The following is a 19,727-nucleotide window of genomic DNA, read 5'->3' on the forward strand; positions in this document are numbered from 1 at the left end:
CTGCGATTAAGTTGAATGACTTCCTGGATTAATGGATGATAGTTAAGTCATATCAACTGCATAAGTTGAGTGACTAACAAGTTTGTATATTGTATGCCAGCTCAATGAACTACTGAATGACATACTCTGGTTTTTAGACGGACTTTAGATATATGATTATGGTACCACGAGATGAGCTTGAGTCTCAGACTCATTGGTTAGGGTGTGCGTATATGCAGTGGATGCGTAGCTGGATATAATAGGTAGGTGTACCCTGTTAAGTCTAGGTACTCATACCCACCTTTGGGTGCGTTTTCGCATGATCTCTTCTATTCAGGTTGAGACCCCTATTATAGTCCAGTGAATGTCCTTAGTGTGGATATATATATACTTATGGACTAAATAGATATTGTTAGGTATCTAGGGTGTATCTGTGTATCGGGTCTCTCTATGGATTGTAGTTAGATTAGAACTTATTCGTGGGCCTGACCCACTATTATTTTTCAGGTAATGGACGGTTCCAGGTTGTAGAGCTTGTTCGTGCTGAGCAGAGACGGTTACTCATTCTTCCGACGATGTGGGAGTTTTCTTCATGGTTTAGCATTGGGTTCTTCAGTTGTTATTTTTCCAGTGTTGGAGTTTAATAGGGGTCCATCAGATGGATTCCCGAGTTGTATTAAAAATGGAGAAGTTGGATGTATCAGAATAATTCTTCATTTATAAAATTTGACGAGGCTGCTTGTATACGCCAAAATAATGTAGTGAATGTGTGGTTTAAGAAAAGCCTTTTATGTCAAATTTAAATTTATAAAAACCACTACCAACACTACTACTAACGTAACAAGAGTGAGTAGGGATCGTCCCAATGGATTATACGTGTTGGAATTTAACTTCGACTCTAGTGGATCACAAGATTGCAAAAAGAGGGTTTTGATTGATTAAACTAAGGTGCAATGAAATTAAAATGCAAGTAAAATGAACTAGTAAGAGATAGGGATTAAGAGATATGAAGAGAGGTCTTAGGGTGTTGGAATCACCACTAAGCTCATGTAATTAACCACTTGCTTTCCATTAATGGGGAATACATTGCTGTGAACAAAATGCGACTACCAATTGCAATATTAAGCATGGACTATCGAATTAAAGAATGAATTGTTTACATAAACTAAGTATAGCACAACCCATCAATTCTAAGCATGACCCATCAAATTAGTCACAATTGTAGCACACATCAATCTAGAGGATTATGGAATTTGCAATAATAAACCATGGAATATCAAATCAAGTATAGATAGTCTACCTACCTACAAGCATGAATTAAATTGTAGAACAATCCATCAAGTGTAAGAATAATCCATCAAATTAATTGATAAACCCATTCAATGAAAACCCATGTCTAGCCATCACTAAATTCTCAATCAACCACACATAGATATGCAATTAATATAGAAAAATTAGTGTAGAGATCAATTCTCAAATAATCACACATAAGACAACATGTAATTAAAATAGAGAATCAATAGGAATGATTAAATCATATGAATCATGTGAGACATAATTCTTAATTTAATCACACATAGACATGTAAATAAACTAGAGAATTAATAAGAAGAATTAAACCATAAAAATCATAGAAATATACCAAGATTCATGAAATTTACAAGGCTAGAACAATAATCACAACAATATATATATATATATATATATATAAATCCCCAAAAATAGAAATACAAGGGTTTAGATTACACAAGACTTAGGGCTGATCCAAGCCCTAAGTGTAGATCTAGCCAATCATGGAGGAGGTGGATGTGGTCATGGAATCAAGCTCCAAATATGGCTTCATCTTCTTCTTCTTCTTCTTTGAAGCTCTAGAGATGGAGAGAGAGTGGGTCTAGAGATGGGTTCTTGAGATGTGCCTCCACTTCCCTCTTTTCTTCTAACTCTAATCTCTAATTTTACTAGAGAGAGAAAATGAAATTACAATGTAGAAATAAAAATGATAAAAGTTTTTTTACAAAATGGGCTACTTCCCTTTATATAGAAGGTCCTTTTCTTAGCCATTAAGCCAGAAATATAGCCCCAAAAATATCTAATCTTGTACTATGTGGTAGGTGGGAGTTTTGGGCTCGCGCAGGAATAAGACAACTCGCTGCCAGCAAAAGTTCGATCGATCCAACTTTTATTTTCGATCGATCCAACTTCGATTGATCTCAGAAAAAGTTGGATCGATCCAACTTGGCAGTTTTTCAGGATTAGCCTCCTTTTACTCCAAATCAGCTTCCTTTTGCTCCGGATCATCAGTAAGACTTAGTTTGACTCCAAAAAGGCCTTAAGAAACCATTTTTAACTCATTTTAACATTATTGACCTGAAATAGATAAAAACACAAATAAGTACTAAAATAGGAAAATAAGATAAATAAAGGTCCTAGAACACTCAAGCTTAAGGGGTTTAAAAGCGCACTTTTCAGCGCTCATCACACCCCGAAACTTAAATATTGCTAGTCCCTAGCAATGAACTACAAAGTAAAGGAATGAAATGAACAACTATACAACTACGAACTAGAAAGCAATAAAATGATAGCGCCACTTTCATAGGGAACACGATTGCATTCAGCATATGCAACAAGCCTTTTAAACCCCTAGGTTACCCCTAGTGGACAAGTGAAGTCTCGTGAGGGTTTCCAGAAATGATACCCACAAACATTAAGCTCATTCTCACAAAAGAGGCACCAATATTGCAAACAAGCATTGGGAGAAAACTACCTCAAGTATGCAATTTTTCAACTATTTCCAAGCAATCTCCCAAAATCTCAACATCAAGCAAACAAATATGGTCATCCACACATCAAGAAAATGATCATGCAAATCAAAACAACTCTAGAATCCTTTTTAAGTGGACCGGCATCAAATATGTTGTTATCTTAGCCAACTAAAGAATTAATCACATCCTTACCCTCAAACTAGCACACAAATCTAGTACCGATCATCAAGACAAAAAGTGGACCTTTTATTAAAACTTTATTGTTCTATGTGCGCTTATTCTTTCCACTCGATTTTTATTTTTATTTTTTATAGGATCAAAGATGGAAGCATGGTGCAATGTGTTGATCTATTAAGCTTTCTAGCGATCTATGAGATCGAGCGTTAGATGAATGACTCCCAAACCAGATGGCTTTAGGGCACAAGGTGTTCAAACACCCTTACGGACTTACAAGCTCAAATCAAGTAGGTTACAAATCAAGACAACCTCCATCTAATCATTTCCCACTTCTCACCTTTTGGGAGAAGTCCTCACTTTTTATTACTTTTATAACTTCTTCTTCTTTTTTTTTTTTTTTTCGATAAACAATTATTAACCTAGAGTTTGGGCCCTCCACCTTTCAACGCGAGAAGTTCAATGCTTGATGAGGCTAGAATCCCGGCTACTTAGTGAAAAGGGGTTGTTATCCACCTTTATTACGAATGAAAGCTTTCAAAGCATTACTAGCTCAATTGGGATATAACCAATTCAATAATCAACAAAGCATGTACTCCACAAATGAATGCTAGTGTGCCCCTGTGCTAGTGTAGAATCCTAGAGTGAATTTCAAAACAATCACAAAATCAAGATGATGTGAACCACAAGTGTAAGCAAAATATCAATTTTTCGAAAAATTTACTCATAAATGGCATCCACAAGACATACAAGGAGTATTGGACTCTCAAGTCTAGCAATTTTTAAATTTTAAGTAATATAATCCTCAAAAGATCAAAATCATCGCTAACATCAATCTCAAATCTCAATCATACATTTAAGTCTCAAACTTAAGTAGAATACAACAAAGACACCTTACCCCCAAACTTAAACTGCACATTGTCCTCAATGTGTAAGGAAAAGATAGAAAGAGTATACCGTGGTGATGTAGACATGAAGTCCGGTAGCGATCCAATTCGAAAAACGTCTCCCTCAAACTTGGAATTAACAACCTACTTGAATAACCACACTAGCTAACTTACATCAAATATCAAATGGGATAAGAATAATCAAATCATGCAATCTAAGGCAATATAGCACAAGATGAAAGAGAGATATGAGATTAAGCGCTAATTAAAACATGAATACACATAAGGGCACAATGGTGAATTTTTTTTTTTTTTTTTTTAATATTTTCATTTAATGAAAACAAGTATATACAAAATGCAAGAAAAATAAAGAATAAAATGTATTAACAAAATATAAAAAGAAAAATAAAGAAGGTAAAATGTAATGAAAGAATATATATAATGCAAGAAATGAAAAACAATATGTACAATGCAAGTATATTCAAAATTTTCTTACTTTTTTTTCATTTTTTTTTTGTTTTATATATATATATATATATATATATATATATATTATTTTTTATTTTTAATTTTTTTTAATTTTTTTTATTTTTTTTTTTTTGAAAAATAAAATAAAATAAAATAACTAAAATAAACTAAATAAAATAAAAGAAATATTTTTGGGATTTTTGAAATATAAACAAAAATAAAAATAAAAGTAAAAGTAAAAATAAATTTTCAAAACCAGCAGAAATGTTCGATCGATCTGACAAAATGTTCGATCGATCTGACAGAGAGGTGAAATATGCAAGTTTTCTGGGTTCAAAATTTTTCTAAGTGTTGGAACACTGCAGATCGATCCAATGATGAAGTTAGATCGATCGAAGAACTTCAGATCGATCTAGAAATGTTTTTGATCGATCTGACAGAGAGCTGAAATATGCAGGTTGATGCAAGCTCAAAATTTTTCTAAGTGTGGGAACTGAAGATTGATCGAACTTGGAGTTTGGATCGATCGAAGGTCTTCTGATCTATCTAATAGAGAACAAAAATATGCAGATTTTATTAGATCGATGGGACAGAGGGTGATTTGGATGTAGGTTTGCTGCAGGGATGAAGTTCGATGATCGAACCTCATTTTGAGATCGATCGAACTTATGCAAAATACTCAATTATGACACGAAAGTGCATGCAATCCTTATCACAGTTCCTAGCAATGTATATGAACCCAAAACAAATATCTAGGCTTCGTAAGAAATGAAAAACAAAAAGAAATGAGGGAGGAATAGAGTTGTGAAACTCTACGAATACTAGTGTTTAACGTCTCTAGCAAGACGTTGGGCCAACTCACTAATCAAAAGAATCAAAAATCGGATATGAAACATCCTTATTGACCCTCTTTTCACTTTTCTCATTTAATGTCCCACTTATAACAATGAAATCATCCTCCAAAAGAATGACTTGAAAAAAAATGAAAGAGATGATATTGTTCCTTTCATCCACGGTTTTGAAAACAAAATCAATCATGGTTAGCCTTGCCTCAATTTTGTACTCTTGAAGCGTATTCAAAGAATCACTTCCTTTGTGAATTGGCAAGTCAATGTCTTTCAAAGACTCATTTGGAATATGAAGGAACACCTTCTCTTCATCCTTTTTCTCCTCCTCAAAAATCACCATCTCCTCACCTTCCAAATTAGCTAAGGAGTCTATTAGAGAGTTCACTTTATTTTTGGAGCTTTCAAAGTCAAAACCACAATTTTTATATATTTCAAAAAGGCATGTCTAAAGAGGGTCTTTGGAGATAATAGAAGGAATGCCCTCTTCAACAAGTTCCTCCTCCTCCTTCTCTCCTACCTCAAGTGTGGTCAATGTCTCCTCACTCTCTAGAGTAGCAATGTCTGAGATAAAATCATAATCAAAACAAGGAAAGTCCTCATTAATCATGTTATGCTCTATTAGATTAGCGACTAACTCACTTGCCACTTCCTCCTCTATACAAGATAGAGTACTAGGCATTAGCTCACTTATTTCATTTTCCTCTTCACTTTCATCATCCTCATCTATATACATTGAAATTCTTGCCATTTTTTCATTTGTCTCTTCCTCCTCCTCTTGATGAGAAAGAGTACTTGCAATTTGCTCAACTTGAACTTCAAGATTGGCTAAAGTTTGAGAATGAGAATTAATAAGTGGAGTTTGTGAAATATGCACATCAAGTAAAACTAATACTTTTTCTTCAAATCCGGGTGAGTACCTAGAAGGTGGTGGAGTTGGTTCTTCATAAAATGGTTGGGGAGGGTAATAGTCATAAGAAAGATTAAATGAGTGATCAAGTCCATAATAAGATAATGCATGAAATGAATTAGACTTAATCTCATAAAGATTAAAATATGATGGAGGAGCATAAGGTGAAGGGATATAATTTCCCCCCAAACTTAAATCAAACAATTCCTCCATTCACAATTAAAATCCAAATACAAGAAAATATTGGCCTCAACAAGGGCCTATGCTTGGACAAAGATAAAGCAATATAATGAGCCTCAACAAGAGCTATCACAAGCATTCAAAGAAGTGAAACAATTAAAATACAAGAGTTCCAAGAATTGCTCACAACGGTCCTTAAGCAACTTCAAATTTTAATATTAGCTTTAAGCTCCAATTATTACTTCAAGTTCCAAAGTTTGCCTTCCTTGTAGTCAAGTACTTAATTGAACAAATAATAATGAGAACAAGAGAAAATAATATATAATGGAAAATAAAATAAAAATAGAAGCAATCAAATGAACACTATTGTCTAGTTTAATTCCAACAAAACCGTTAATCCCCGGTAACGGCGCCAAAATTTGACGAGGCCGCTTGTATACGCCAAAATAATGTAGTGAATGTGTGGTTCAAGAAAAGACTTTTATGTCAAATTTAAATTTATAAAAACCACTACCAACACTACTACTAACGTAGCAAGAGTGAGTAGGGATCGTCCCAATGGATAATACGTGTTGGAATTTAACTTCGACTCTAGTGGATCACAAGATTGCAAATAGAGGGTTTGGATTGATTAAACTAAGGTGGAATGAAATTAAAATGCAAGTAAAATAAACTAGTGAGAGATAGGGATTTAAAAGATATGAAGAGAGGTCTTAGGGTGTTGGAATCACCACTAAGTTCATGTAATAAACCATTTGCTTTCCATTAATGGGGAATACATTGCTGTAAACAAAATGCGACTACCAATTGCAATATTAAGCATGGACCATCAAATTAAAGAATGAATTGTCTACCTAAACTAAGTGTAACACAACCCATCAATTTTAAGCATGACCCATCAAATTAGTCACAATTGTAGCACACATCAATCTAGAGACTCATGGAATTTGCAATAATAAACCATAGAATATCAAATCAAGTATAGATAGTCTACCTACCTACAAGCATGAATTAAATTGTAGAACAACCCATCAAGTGTAAGAATAATCCATCAAATTAATTAACAAACGCATTCAATGAAAACCCATGTCTAGCCATCACTAGATTCTCAATCAACCACACATAGACATGTAATTAATATAGAAAAATTAGTGTAGAGATCAGTTCTCAAATAATCACACATAAGACAACATGTAATTAAAATAGAGAATCAATAGGAAGAATTAAATCATATAAATCATGTGAGACATAATTCCTAATTTAATCACACATAGACATGTAAATAAACTAGAGAATTAATAGGAAGAATTAAACTATAAAAATCATAGAAATATACCAAGATTCATGAAATTCACAACGTTAGAACAATAATCACAACAATATATATATATATAAATCCCCAAAAATATAAATACAAGGGTTTAGATTACACAAGACTTAGGGCTGATCCAAGCCCTAAGTGTAGATCTAGCCAATCATGGAGGAGGTGGATGTGGTCATGGAATCAAGCTCCAAATATGGCTCCATCTTCTTCTTCCTTTTCTTCTTCTTTGAAGCTCTAGGGATGGAGAGAGTGTGGGTCTAGAGATGGGTTCTTGAGATGTGCCTCCACTTCCTTCTTTTCTTCTAACCCTAATCTCTAACTTTACTAGAGAGAGAAAATGAAATTACAATGTAGAAATAAAAATGATAAAAGCTTCTTTACAAAATGGGCCACTTCCCTTTATATAGAAGGTCATTTTCTTAGTCATTAAGTCAGAAATATAGCCCCAAAAATATCTAATCTGGTACTATGTGGTAGGTGGGAGTTTTGGGCGCGCACGGGAATAAGACAGCTCGCTGCCAGCAAAAGTTCGATCGATCCAACTTCGATCGATCTCAGAAAAAGCGATCGATCTCAGAAAAAGTTGGATCAATCCAACTTGGCAGTTTTTCAGTATTAGCCTCCTTTTGCTCCAAATCAGCTTCCTTTTACTCCGGATCATCAATAAGACTTAGTTTGACTCTAAAAAGGCCTTAAGAAATCATTTTTAGCCCATTTTAACATTATTGACCTGAAATAGACAAAAACACGAATAGGTATTAAAATGGGAAAATAAGATAGATAAAGGTCCTAAAACACTCGAGCTTAAGGAGTTTAAAAGCGCACTTTTCAGCGCTCATCAAACATTTAACTAGGGATGTATGAAACTTGGTTCCCTGAATCATTGCAAGTTTGAACGTTTCTATTGCGGTAGCAGGATGGCAATCTGCTATTTCCAAAGCCTCCATGTTAAATCTGGACAAAAAATCTTGTAATGTTTTGCCTTTCTTTTGCCTTATAGTGAAAAGGATAGCAATACTCTTCTTTTGCTTCTTACCGCAATACTGCGCCAGGAACATAGTGCACACAGTTTTGTAGTCTGGAATAGATTTGTGTGGCCTATTCCTAAACCACTCTAGCGCAGCCCCTGTTAGACTGGTAGGGAAAACTTTGCATATCCATGGGTCATTGTGATCGTCCACAGCCATCTTTTGTGCGTAATAATCTAGGTGCCGAGAAGGATCTCCCGTACTATCAAACTGGGTAAAAGAAGGCGTAGTGAATTTCTTAGATCTGTCAACAAGGTACACATCGTTAGTGAATGGAGTCTTCACAAGAGAATTCTAATGTTCCCTGGCCATCTCTGCAGGCGTTTGAACTCTCAGGAGTCTTTTCTCGTCAAAGGCCTCCTTCACTCCTGCACCATCTGGAACACCATTAAACCAAACTGTAAGCTTACAGCTAGACTCGGCCTATTCGTCCTGTGTGCGACGAGGAAGATTGTCCGAAGCTACCGCCTCAGACCTTGTCTTCTGATCTTGCTGAACTTTGCTGGGCCGAACTTCATTAAGCCGAACCCCATTGACCTGAGGCTCGTTTTGGTTGGGAGAAGGTGCAGCCCTGTCAACTGGTGGTGGCTGAGGTGTCAACTGAGCCATAGCCGTTTGAAGGGTGTCATTTTGCTGTTGAAGCAATGCAAGCTGGGCTACGCTGGCTTCATTCGCCTGACGAAGTGCTTTGAATTGGTGCAAGAACTCTTCTCGCATCTTTCGTATCAACTCTATCTGTTAATCAGTCGCCGTTGATTCTTCGTTCGACATTCCAGATTGTGGAAACAAAAACAATTTGAAACAAAAGTGGGAGTATCTTTCTATATGTTTCCCACAGACGGCGCCAAAGTGTAGGTACAAAATTTCTCTTTATTAAAATAAATAAAAAGAAAAATACAACTCACTTAGAATAAGCAAATATAATACTCAGAATAAGTGTATAATGCTCGATAATTTTATTGGAGGTCTAGGCCTCTATTTATAAGAAACAAGGTGGTGGAATTATGGTAGGACTCGCATGGCTTGTCCTCCAATCCCTTCCATATGTGACATTCTTTACAATTATAATCCTTTCCTTTTTACAATTCTTTCCATGCAGAACTTTCCTTGCACAGAACTTGCCTTCTTTGTTGATTCCTTTGTCTAGCAGGACTGGTCTACCTTTAATTAGGATTGGACTGAATATGGGCTTATCCAGACGATTCAGCTAATGGGCTTGGAGTTCACCCTTGGTGCCCCGGGCTATTGACGTCTGGGCTTAGTAAATGGGTCGGATGGCCTGGGTCAGCGGTCTATATGGAAGCTAAGACTTTATCTAAACTTGTTCTGGATTGGGTTCCCCCAATTTGGGCTTGACACCGATTGGGCCCTTGTTGTACCTAAGATAGTTTTGTAGTGTGATAACGTGAATGATTCTTACTGGAGGGGGGATTTTTGCCCTCCACAAATATTATTTTGAAACACTTCTCAACACATAGCTTGTTAGATCACTAATTTGTTAGAGCACCTAAATTATTATAAATCATGGAACATGATAAAAGCTCAAATTTATCAGACTTCTAAACATGATATATCTATTCCAATTTGAAAGCAGTCCTTATGTGTATAACATGACAACAATCTCAACTTATCTTATCCATCTCCCTCATTTGCCTCTCAAGAAAGGGATACTTTGAAGTATGAGTCTTGACATATATATATATATCGTGTTGGGCAATATCGTACTTGTTTATATATGTGTAAATATTCTAAGTGTGTACGTGCCCTTTAAAAATTTTGAGCTAAGTCTGGACAGAGAGTGCAAATTAAGAACACATATTTCATATGGTGAGGGTCTGGTGATTGGCTACATTTATGAAGATTCCGACCCTGTGGAGTGTAATCCATTCATACTCATTGGATAGATCGAAAGCTATGGGTATCACTTTATCTGTATGCATACATATATAGGTATAACATCGATGTATGTATATGTATATACATATACATATATAGAGTAATAATCTCTAATCCCAGTAAGCAATGAAATTCCTCCGCACTTTTTATAGTGACCATTAAATTTAATTAGTAACGGAAGATATGAATTTCAATATTTGTGTTTGCCCGAATCTCATTAACAAAATAAAAGTGTACGATTTTAGTCGATATATATCTATATCTGCTCACAAAGCACGGAGAGTAATTGATCAAATTCGTGATTTTTGCCCCAAGGAGGAATCCTAGAATTCCGTCTGTTTTCTGGGTTTAGAAAAGTGTGGATTTTCAAAAATGGGAATCTTATGATATGTTGGGAATCTCTTATGATAATTATGATTTCCTTTTAATACAAAACTACTGTCGCTATTTCTACTTTCTAAATTTAATAAATTTTTGTTATTATAGTGAACTAGAAAAAAAGATATTATATTTACAACTAGTTAGAATCTGGAATAAAATAGAATAAAATAAACAAGAAAGATGAGACAATTTGTGACAAAGGGGTTAGACAATTTGAATTTCTAATTTTTAAATAGCATGCATTTAGGTGGTATATAATAATTTAAATTGTAACATATTAAGATTTTTATGAGTTAAGTGTTGTGTAAATCACATGTTACCTTAAGTTGATCAAATGACCAACTAGCCAGTGGCTTAGCGATACCAGCCTACCAGGCTCCTACTTCTCAAAGAGAGATCAAGTAATAATAATTTGATCAGAATAAAAAAAATAGAATTTCTTTTTTTAGTCGATGTTTTGTATGTCAATAGTTTAATTTTTAATTTCTTTTTCACATTCAAACAAATAGGCAATGTTAACTTTAGAATCAAGTATCAAGTCATGAATGCAATTTTCTAACAATTATAATTTTTTTTAAAGAAAACAAAATTTCGATTAGTGGTGAGACATGATTTCGAGAGATGAAGAGATTTCAATTTTTATTTTTTAGTACTTACCTTTTACTATTATAATTACTGTTATTGGTAAATATTAAATTTGGAAACTAAAAATAGTGATACTTATTTTGCATTAAAAAAAAAAAAAAAACATATAGATGGATTTAGAATGTGACCACTATAAAAAGTGCTGAAGAATTGTTTTGCTCCATGCTATGAAGCATGGATACTCCTTTCAGGGGTCTCATACCAGTATCCGACACTGTTCGGATACGGACACGCATGTGCAAGGTTCGGACACATGTCCGACACCTCTGTGAAGAATCCAGAAATTATTTTTTATTGGACACGGCTCGGACACGTGGAGGACATGGGGTGGACACGGTTCGGACATGTGGGGGACACAGCGGGTTATATTTTGTAATTTTTTTTAAAGATAAATATGACACCTAATATAATTTACTAATTTTAGAAGTTTAAAAGTAAAATTTTGAAAAAATAAAAAATAACTACAGACAACAGAGTACTACACAGTAAATTTATTTTCTCTCACTTCCTCTCTCAGTCTCTCCTCTTTTTCAATTATCTCTCTACATGAACAAGACATTTTTTTTTTTAAAGTTAGATGAACAAAACTGTGTGAAAGACTGAAAGTATATATGTTTATTTATGTATATATTTAGCCCATTAAAACTATGTCTCTTCTGTACATCTTCATTTAGAATTTGGATCAACATTATTTTTCATTTATTTTTTGTTTTATCTTGTCTATATTTTTTTCTTATAACAGAGATGAAATTATTAAAATTGGTCATGTTATTTGTTGTTGTTTTATTTGCAATTTTGTATTTATATATACTTATTTGTTATTAGGAAAATGAATGTGAAAGGTTCTAGTAATTATATTTTGAATATATATATATATATATATATATATATATATATATATATAATTTTATAGGTGTATCCCGCCGTGTCCGTATCCTATTTTTTTTAAATTTGATGTGTCGCTATATCCGTATCATGTCATACTTGTGTCCGTATTCGTGCTTCATTGACTCCATGCAAGAGATAACTACTCTACTCTACTATATATATATATATATATCTAATATGTTATTACCATAGCGGTCACTACCTACCTGGGAGGAATTGGATTTCATCAGCTCAAGTCAAGACCAGCATGTCCTCGCTCTACCATGTTTCGAAGCAAAATTCACCTATTAAAAATGGACTATAATATTGTGTGACCTTTTATCATTTATCATTGCTAGAGTACATTATTTTAATTGAAAAGTAGTGATAAAATGACAAGATAAACATAAATCAGTAATTTAATTTTTGGACTTTGTTAACTACTAACACAGTGATGAAATCTGTTATAAAGGAGTAGAGATGTGCATACCTGAATTGGTTCGGTTGGGTTCTAAATTCAACCATAATTAAATCCGTCTTAATAATTAAAAAAATATATTTAATCTAAATCGAATGATTAGAATAAGTGAAACAACACCAAATCATAGATAATCATATGAATTGATTTTTGTACAAAAGTGAAATAAATTTAATAACTTGTTATCTTGTATAATGAGGTGCACAGTATTATTAAGCTATACACTTCGTATCAAATGTGTTTTATAAATCAAATTTTAAATTGGTAAAAGGTTGGGATAATAATTTATATAATGTTTTCGCTGTTGGGATTTATATGCCCTGGTATAGCAAATTCCTATTTAGATTAAAGTGACATAAGTTCCTGACGTTTCTGAAATATTTATGTTTTATACAATTAGTGAATTCAATGTATTATGTTTCGATTCATTATAGAATTGATAGTGTCCACTTGATTACAAGAGATATTTATATATGTATGTGATGGTGATTAATACATGAATATAAATAATAATCATAAATGGTTCATGGTCGGTAATTATGGATGGACTCATAATTGATTAAGACTTGAACTGGATTCGCGTTAGGTTGAGATATATTGCGAGGGCCGTCGTATGCAATTGCTCCCTATCACCGTCATAACATTTGACTCTTAAGTATGAGAAAATTATAAACTCTTTTATTAATTAATAATTACTTTGATTTGTTCGGCGGATTCTTCGGGATCCTTAGACCGACACTTTGGGTAGTTATGTAATTAATAGTTAGAGGGTTATATTTTCATTATTTGCATCATTGCTACTTGTATTTATTTTGTATTGATTATGGTTGATCACAAAGTAAATTCGAAGGCCTTCGTATAATTTTAGACAAAATGATTTATTATATATTTATTTATTTAAATTATTATTTTTGTCAAACAAATGTTTTATTGTGATCGAGCCAGAAATAATCAATGGTACCAAAATAAATATATTAATTAAGTAGTCGGATTGATGGCTTTATTTATCCGATAACTAATTATGCATAGATGAGTCAAAGTGTAATATTGACTTAGTGGTTATTTATTATTTAATTGGAGTTCAATTAATTTCTTTTAGTGGAGTAGAAATTAATTTATGAATTAATTGAATTGGGTCCATGGACCGGGCCAATTATTAATTCATTATAGCCGATAAAATAATAGGCCCAATGGATTCTCACTCATAGCCCAACTTGATATTGGAATCATATTAGATTTGAGACATATGAATTAGAGATTGAGAAGGATTTGTGGTTTCCTTTTCTTTATTTTTATGTTGCCTATAAATATACATGGTCTTTTTATGTTGCCTATAAATATACATGGTCTATGTATATTTTGAGGGTGATTTTTAGAAGAAGGAAAAAGGAATATATTTTCGCTCTCTAGAAAATTAGGGTTTATGTTCTCATCTAATGGAGGCTCCCACAAGCCTAGTTTTCCAAGGTTATTCATGGAGACTTATGAGTGATTCCTAAAGGCAAGATATTACCAAGAAGATGGAGATCCATGGAAAAGGTGTCTAGCAAAAGGGATCTACAATAAGTGAGAACATTCAATAAGGAAAGATCTAAGGTTTACTCAAACCTTGATGTAAGTATTTAATCTTTTAATTGAATGATACATCATGTTTTATTTTTGTATAAAACTTGTCTCTATGTGATGAATCAAGATCTATGAATCAAAATCCCTCGAAAAGTTTTTAAAACTAGCACATTTCCCAACATTCGCACCATTTTTCAAGAAGCTGTAGAAGACTGAGCTAGATGAAAAATTGACTCTCAAGCTCATAAAATATATATTTTTTATGATTTATATATTTTCATTAAAAAAAAATTACAAGACGCGTCTTTTACATACCAATCTTACCATCTTTTATGCTTGTATATTAAAAATAAGTAAATTAAAAAAAGCAACTTTACATGAGTCCAAACTCCAAAGAAGAATCCATTTAGGATATGGCTTAGCAGTTTATTCGTTGAATTTTGGAACTTAGTAAATCCAAATCTGAGGTTCGAGTCTCACTAAGTGTTCTTTATGATTAGGTTAGCTTCTACTATCATTGCAGTGACCTACCTCGTTCGGGTGGAGAGGTGTCATTCCGAACACTCCAGTTTAAAAAAAAAAAAAAAAAAAAAATCCTCCAAAGAAGACTTATTGTATATAATTGCCGAAAAAAACCTTAATTCATGAACTTCCAAGTCAAGACTTACCAATGGCTTCACTAGCCTTCTTAAAATTTGAAACTGTGATAGCATTATCTGCTATTTTTTCAAAGATAAATTCAATTTTCATTACCTAAAAAAAATCAATCAAATAAATAAGGGGAAATTAATTAATATATGTATATATATATATATATATATATATACAAACTTCAGATATTTCCAAGACCCCCTAAAATAGTGGGAAGTAACTCAACCGCTAGTATACGGAGTGAATATACCTTTATCTAAAAATAAAAAATAAAAAAGTCAGAAACAAATAAATATAAGTTATTTGTCTATTAATTTAAAAAGTATCTTTTAATCTTCACAATCCCTAATTGAGAGGCATTATTCTTGCTGTTATGTTAGTTGCATTTGCAAATTACAAGGAAAAAATAAAAAAAGACGGAAGAAGAAGTAATTTCTTTAGTATTATTTTCTCTTTTGTGCTTAAAATGTCCAAAATTTATTTACAGGCTTCCATTTTTTATTTTAATATTATATTATATGATTATCTGTCGTGGTCAGAAATAAATATTAAAGTCTGTTAATATCAAGAACATACCACTTCATTTATGGATAATTCTAACTATCACTTCACTTTAAACAGATTTTTTCTTTAATTTTTTGATAAATAAATAAATTACTGGTCTTGTTACGTGCAAAAATTTATTGTTTTAAAGATGACATGTCACGTTATTATTGGATTACACTATAAATGTATTGTATTGTTGGAGTCTATAATAAATCAAGTGATTAATCTCTTTACTTGCTGTTAATCAATGTGAATACAAAATTACAGTCCTTTTTTTAAAAAAACAAATACTAATATTTTTAAAACATTAATTCATATTAATTAGCTTTGTTTTAATTAACCCAAGTGACCCTATAGTTGCCAAAACCTTAGAAGATTCCATTATTATTTGATTTGATCAAAAACCTCGTGCCCAAAGAGATACAACTAAATAGATATTCTTTCGTACAGGGGCAATTATGTAATTTCACTCCCAAAGACGGCTTTAACTTTCTCCTCCACACTGCAAAACACGCCCTTTTATTTGACACGATCGTCCTCACGCGCTTTCGCTTCCCACGTGCCAAAGCGCGTGCGTGCCTTCTCATTCACGGCCTCACACATCCACGTCATCACCCCTTTTGGGCCCCACAACTACAAAAACCCTAAATTCACGACACATGCGGCCCAAATTAACTCCAAACTCGAATACCACTCATCTCCACTTCGTCAAACAACCACGACCCGCCACGTGTCCGAATCACCAGATCCTAGCCGTTCAAGCCAGGTGGGACGGTCATCACCCCCGACAGCAAACAAAACCACATCCACCGTTAGATCAGAACACGAAACCAAATCGACGGTCAAGAATCTACCCGAAAGTCACACGGGCAGATCTCAGCGCCTTTAAGAAGCGATGCTCGTCCCCTCTCATTCCTCGCTCAACCCCAAACCCTAGTGTTGTATGCTCCCCTTTCGATCTATATATATACAAGCGTATATATATATTTTGATATTTATATGGTCGCCGGCCGGTGAACTGAAGGCTGTTGAATCAGATTCCGGCGGTAGGGTGTCATCGTCAACTGTATGTTCTCTTTAATACCGGCTTTTGAGCCTCGTCGCCGGAGATATTCCGGATTTCGACCTCGCCGGAGCAATTCCGTACGTCCATGGCGTCCGCCGTCTTAGCGAGCCGCAATGAATCGAGCTGGGGCCAGTCTGGTGCTGGATTCATGGGGAAACACCCTTACTCAAACCCTAACCCTAACCCTAACCCAAAACCTAATTCTTTTTCCAAAAAAAAGCAATTTCACGCGCTTACTGGTCAGATCAACGGCCGGAATTCTGACGACTCTCCGGCTGTTACTCAGACGGCGTCTGATGATGCGTACTCGTTCAATCAGAGATCGATCGAATCGAACAGTTGTACGGATTTCAATCGTGGAAGATACGTTAGCTTCAGCATCGGTTCGTGTACGAGAAGCGAGCTGATCGAGCTGAAGAAGAAGTTGATGTCAGAGCTGGAACAGATCCGGAGCTTGAACGATCGAATCGAGTCCGGAAAATTCCAGCCAAGATCGCAGTTTCCCGGAAAATTCAAGAAATTGTCGGGGAACAAGCGGCCGATTCCGTTTGTTTCCGGCAAAGATTCGAAGCGATTGTGTCAATCGTCTTCGAATGAGATGGGGAATGCGAGTGGAAATATCAGCTTGATGAAGATGTGTAGGCTGGTGTTGACCAAGTTGATGAAGCACAAGCACAGTTGGATCTTTAACGCGCCCGTGGATGCTGCTGGTTTGGGGCTTCATGATTACCATCAGATAATCAAACAGCCTATGGATCTTGGTACGGTGAAATCGAATTTCGCGAAGAATTTTTACCATTCGCCATCTGATTTTGCTGCGCACGTGAGATTGACCTTCAACAATGCGATGTTGTATAATCCCAAGGGCGATGAAGTGTATGCCATTGCTGAGCTGCTCTTGGCTCGATTCGAGGAGTTGTTTCGACCTATAGGCGAGAAGCTTGATGATGGTGATCATAAAGAACAGATTGTTCCTGTTGATGAATTACAGGGGAGTTCTTGGAATCACACTCCAACTCCAGAAAGACCAAAGAAGCCTAAAAGCAACCCAATGCCTCGAATGTCGAAGAAACACGAGCGAATGCAGAACCCTTCTAGTTCATCAAACCCCCCACCAGCACCGAACCCACCAACAGTGCAGTCCCCAGTGCGGACTGCATCCCCGGTGCAAGCTCCTTCCGTGAAGCCATCAATGCCCAAAGTAAATCCGGGAAAGCTGCCGAAACCCAAGGCGAAGGATCCCAACAAGAGAGAGATGAGTATGGAGGAAAAGCACAAGCTGGGAGTTGGGTTGCAAAGTTTGCCTCCTGAAAAGATGCCACAGTTGGTGCAGATTATAAGGAAGAGGAATGAGCATTTGGCGCAAGAAGGTGATGAAATTGAGCTCGACATTGAAGCTCTAGACACGGAAACACTTTGGGAGCTTGATCGGTTTGTGACGAATTGGAAGAAGATGGTGAGCAAGACTAAGAGGCAAGCTCTAATGGGGAACAATTTAGGACCAGCCACAGCTACAGATAAAGCTGATATGGTAAACTCATATTCACATTGCTTGAATTTTCAATTTCATAATCAGTATCAGTAGTAGTTTTTCTGATGATCCTCCTGTTAATTGCAGCTTCCAGTGAATGAGAAAATTGAATCGGTAAAGAAGTCGAAGAAAGGGGATGCCATAGAAGAAGATGTAGACATTGGTGACGAGATGCCCATGAGCAGTTTTCCCCCTGTGGAAATTGAGAAGGATGATGGTGTTCATGATCATGGTCATGCCACCAGCAGTTCTAGCAGTTCCAGCAGCTCGAGTAGCGATTCGTCCTCGTCAAGTGGTATGGAACTTGCATTTGAACTCCCTGCAATCGATTTCTTGAGGGTGTGATGTTGTAACTGAAATTGTTGGTAGAATGCCTAACATTGTGAGGTTTCTTTGCAGACTCTGATTCGAGAAGTTCTTCTGGGAGTGATTCAGATGCAGATGAGGCACAATCGCGGGGCCTTGAATCGAAGGAATTTGCAAACACTTGATGAGCAATGGATTTAGAAAAAACCGCGTCTGAATTTGTTCCCTGCGGAGGGCTTCAATGGTGAATTGGTCACTAATGAGGTATAAATTGCTTGCTACAACACTGGCCAATTCTTGATGATGCTTGCATAGGCAATGTGCTGAATTGTGTGTGAACTGGCTGTGTGTCTGTGCAGGGTGTTCGTGAAATGTTTTCTAGATTTCTGGTGGTTGTGGCTAGGTTGGAAAAAGAGGAATTGGTGAAATTGGCAGATGATGGGTTTGTTGTTGCAATGCAAAGGTGATCCTAAGGAAAGAGGAATGAGAGAGGAGGCCCGAAGGGTAGTAGTTGTTGGTCAGTTATGGTGTGTGGAGAAATGTTGTTGAAGGAGATGCAAGTAAGGGTTAGTTATGGTCCCCAATTTAGGAAATAGAGAAATGTAGAGAGAGTTGAGTTACTTCTGTACAGATTACAAAATTAATAGATGATTTTCTTCTCCAGAGCTTTTGCAAATTCAATTCTTATTTGTCTTCTGTCACCAAGTGCGGTCTTCGAGCATAGCCAGAAATTGAAGAGCACAATGACATCTTGTTCTTACTCTCTTGCAAAAGACTGAAAGTAGCTTGCTCTAAACTCGTTTGATTCCCTGGAAAAGCATTTTCTTAAGCATTTCTAACCTATTGTTGAAAAGTATACGCACCACAGAACAAGCATGTGGGGGCACAGGGGTGCCAGACATGATTTGGGTGGAGAGAGAGAGGAAGCAATCAAACATGTGAATTTATTGGACTTTTTGAAGGAAAAGGTTGATCATTCTTCTCATGTGCTCTTTCATCATATAAAAAATCTATAATGTCAAAATGTCATCCAATGCCTCCCTACTTTTCTATCAAACAAGGATCAAAGCTATAAACTGATTCATACAGTTGACGCCACCAGTCACCATTGAGAATCAACCTGGCCTGGTAAACCAAGAGAGGCTAAAGTCATATTTTGTGGGGACAATAACTGCTTTGTCCATGTGCTGAATTTCCAATTAGGGTTAGAGAGGGATCAAATGTTGCTTGCTGCAGC

At 35.3% G+C, this 19,727-nt stretch overlaps 1 protein-coding gene across 1 annotated transcript; it reads left to right on the forward strand.

Moving 5' to 3' along the window:
• Positions 1 to 16,511: 16,511 nt before the first annotated feature.
• Positions 16,512 to 19,153, forward strand: LOC132300189 (transcription factor GTE7-like). The gene is made up of 4 exons (XM_059797175.1): positions 16,512 to 18,184; positions 18,272 to 18,479; positions 18,584 to 18,754; positions 18,850 to 19,153. The coding sequence occupies exons 1-3, from the start codon at positions 16,739 to 16,741 to the stop codon at positions 18,673 to 18,675; spliced, it is 1,746 nt and encodes a 581-aa protein (XP_059653158.1). The 5' UTR covers positions 16,512 to 16,738; the 3' UTR covers positions 18,676 to 18,754; positions 18,850 to 19,153.
• Positions 19,154 to 19,727: the final 574 nt, after the last annotated feature.

Source organism: Cornus florida, unplaced genomic scaffold (genome assembly GCF_030987335.1).
Source record: "Cornus florida cultivar Cherokee Brave unplaced genomic scaffold, ASM3098733v1 CherokeeBrave_3.0.0_Hap2_Chr03, whole genome shotgun sequence".
NCBI classification, from domain to species: domain Eukaryota; kingdom Viridiplantae; phylum Streptophyta; class Magnoliopsida; order Cornales; family Cornaceae; genus Cornus; species Cornus florida.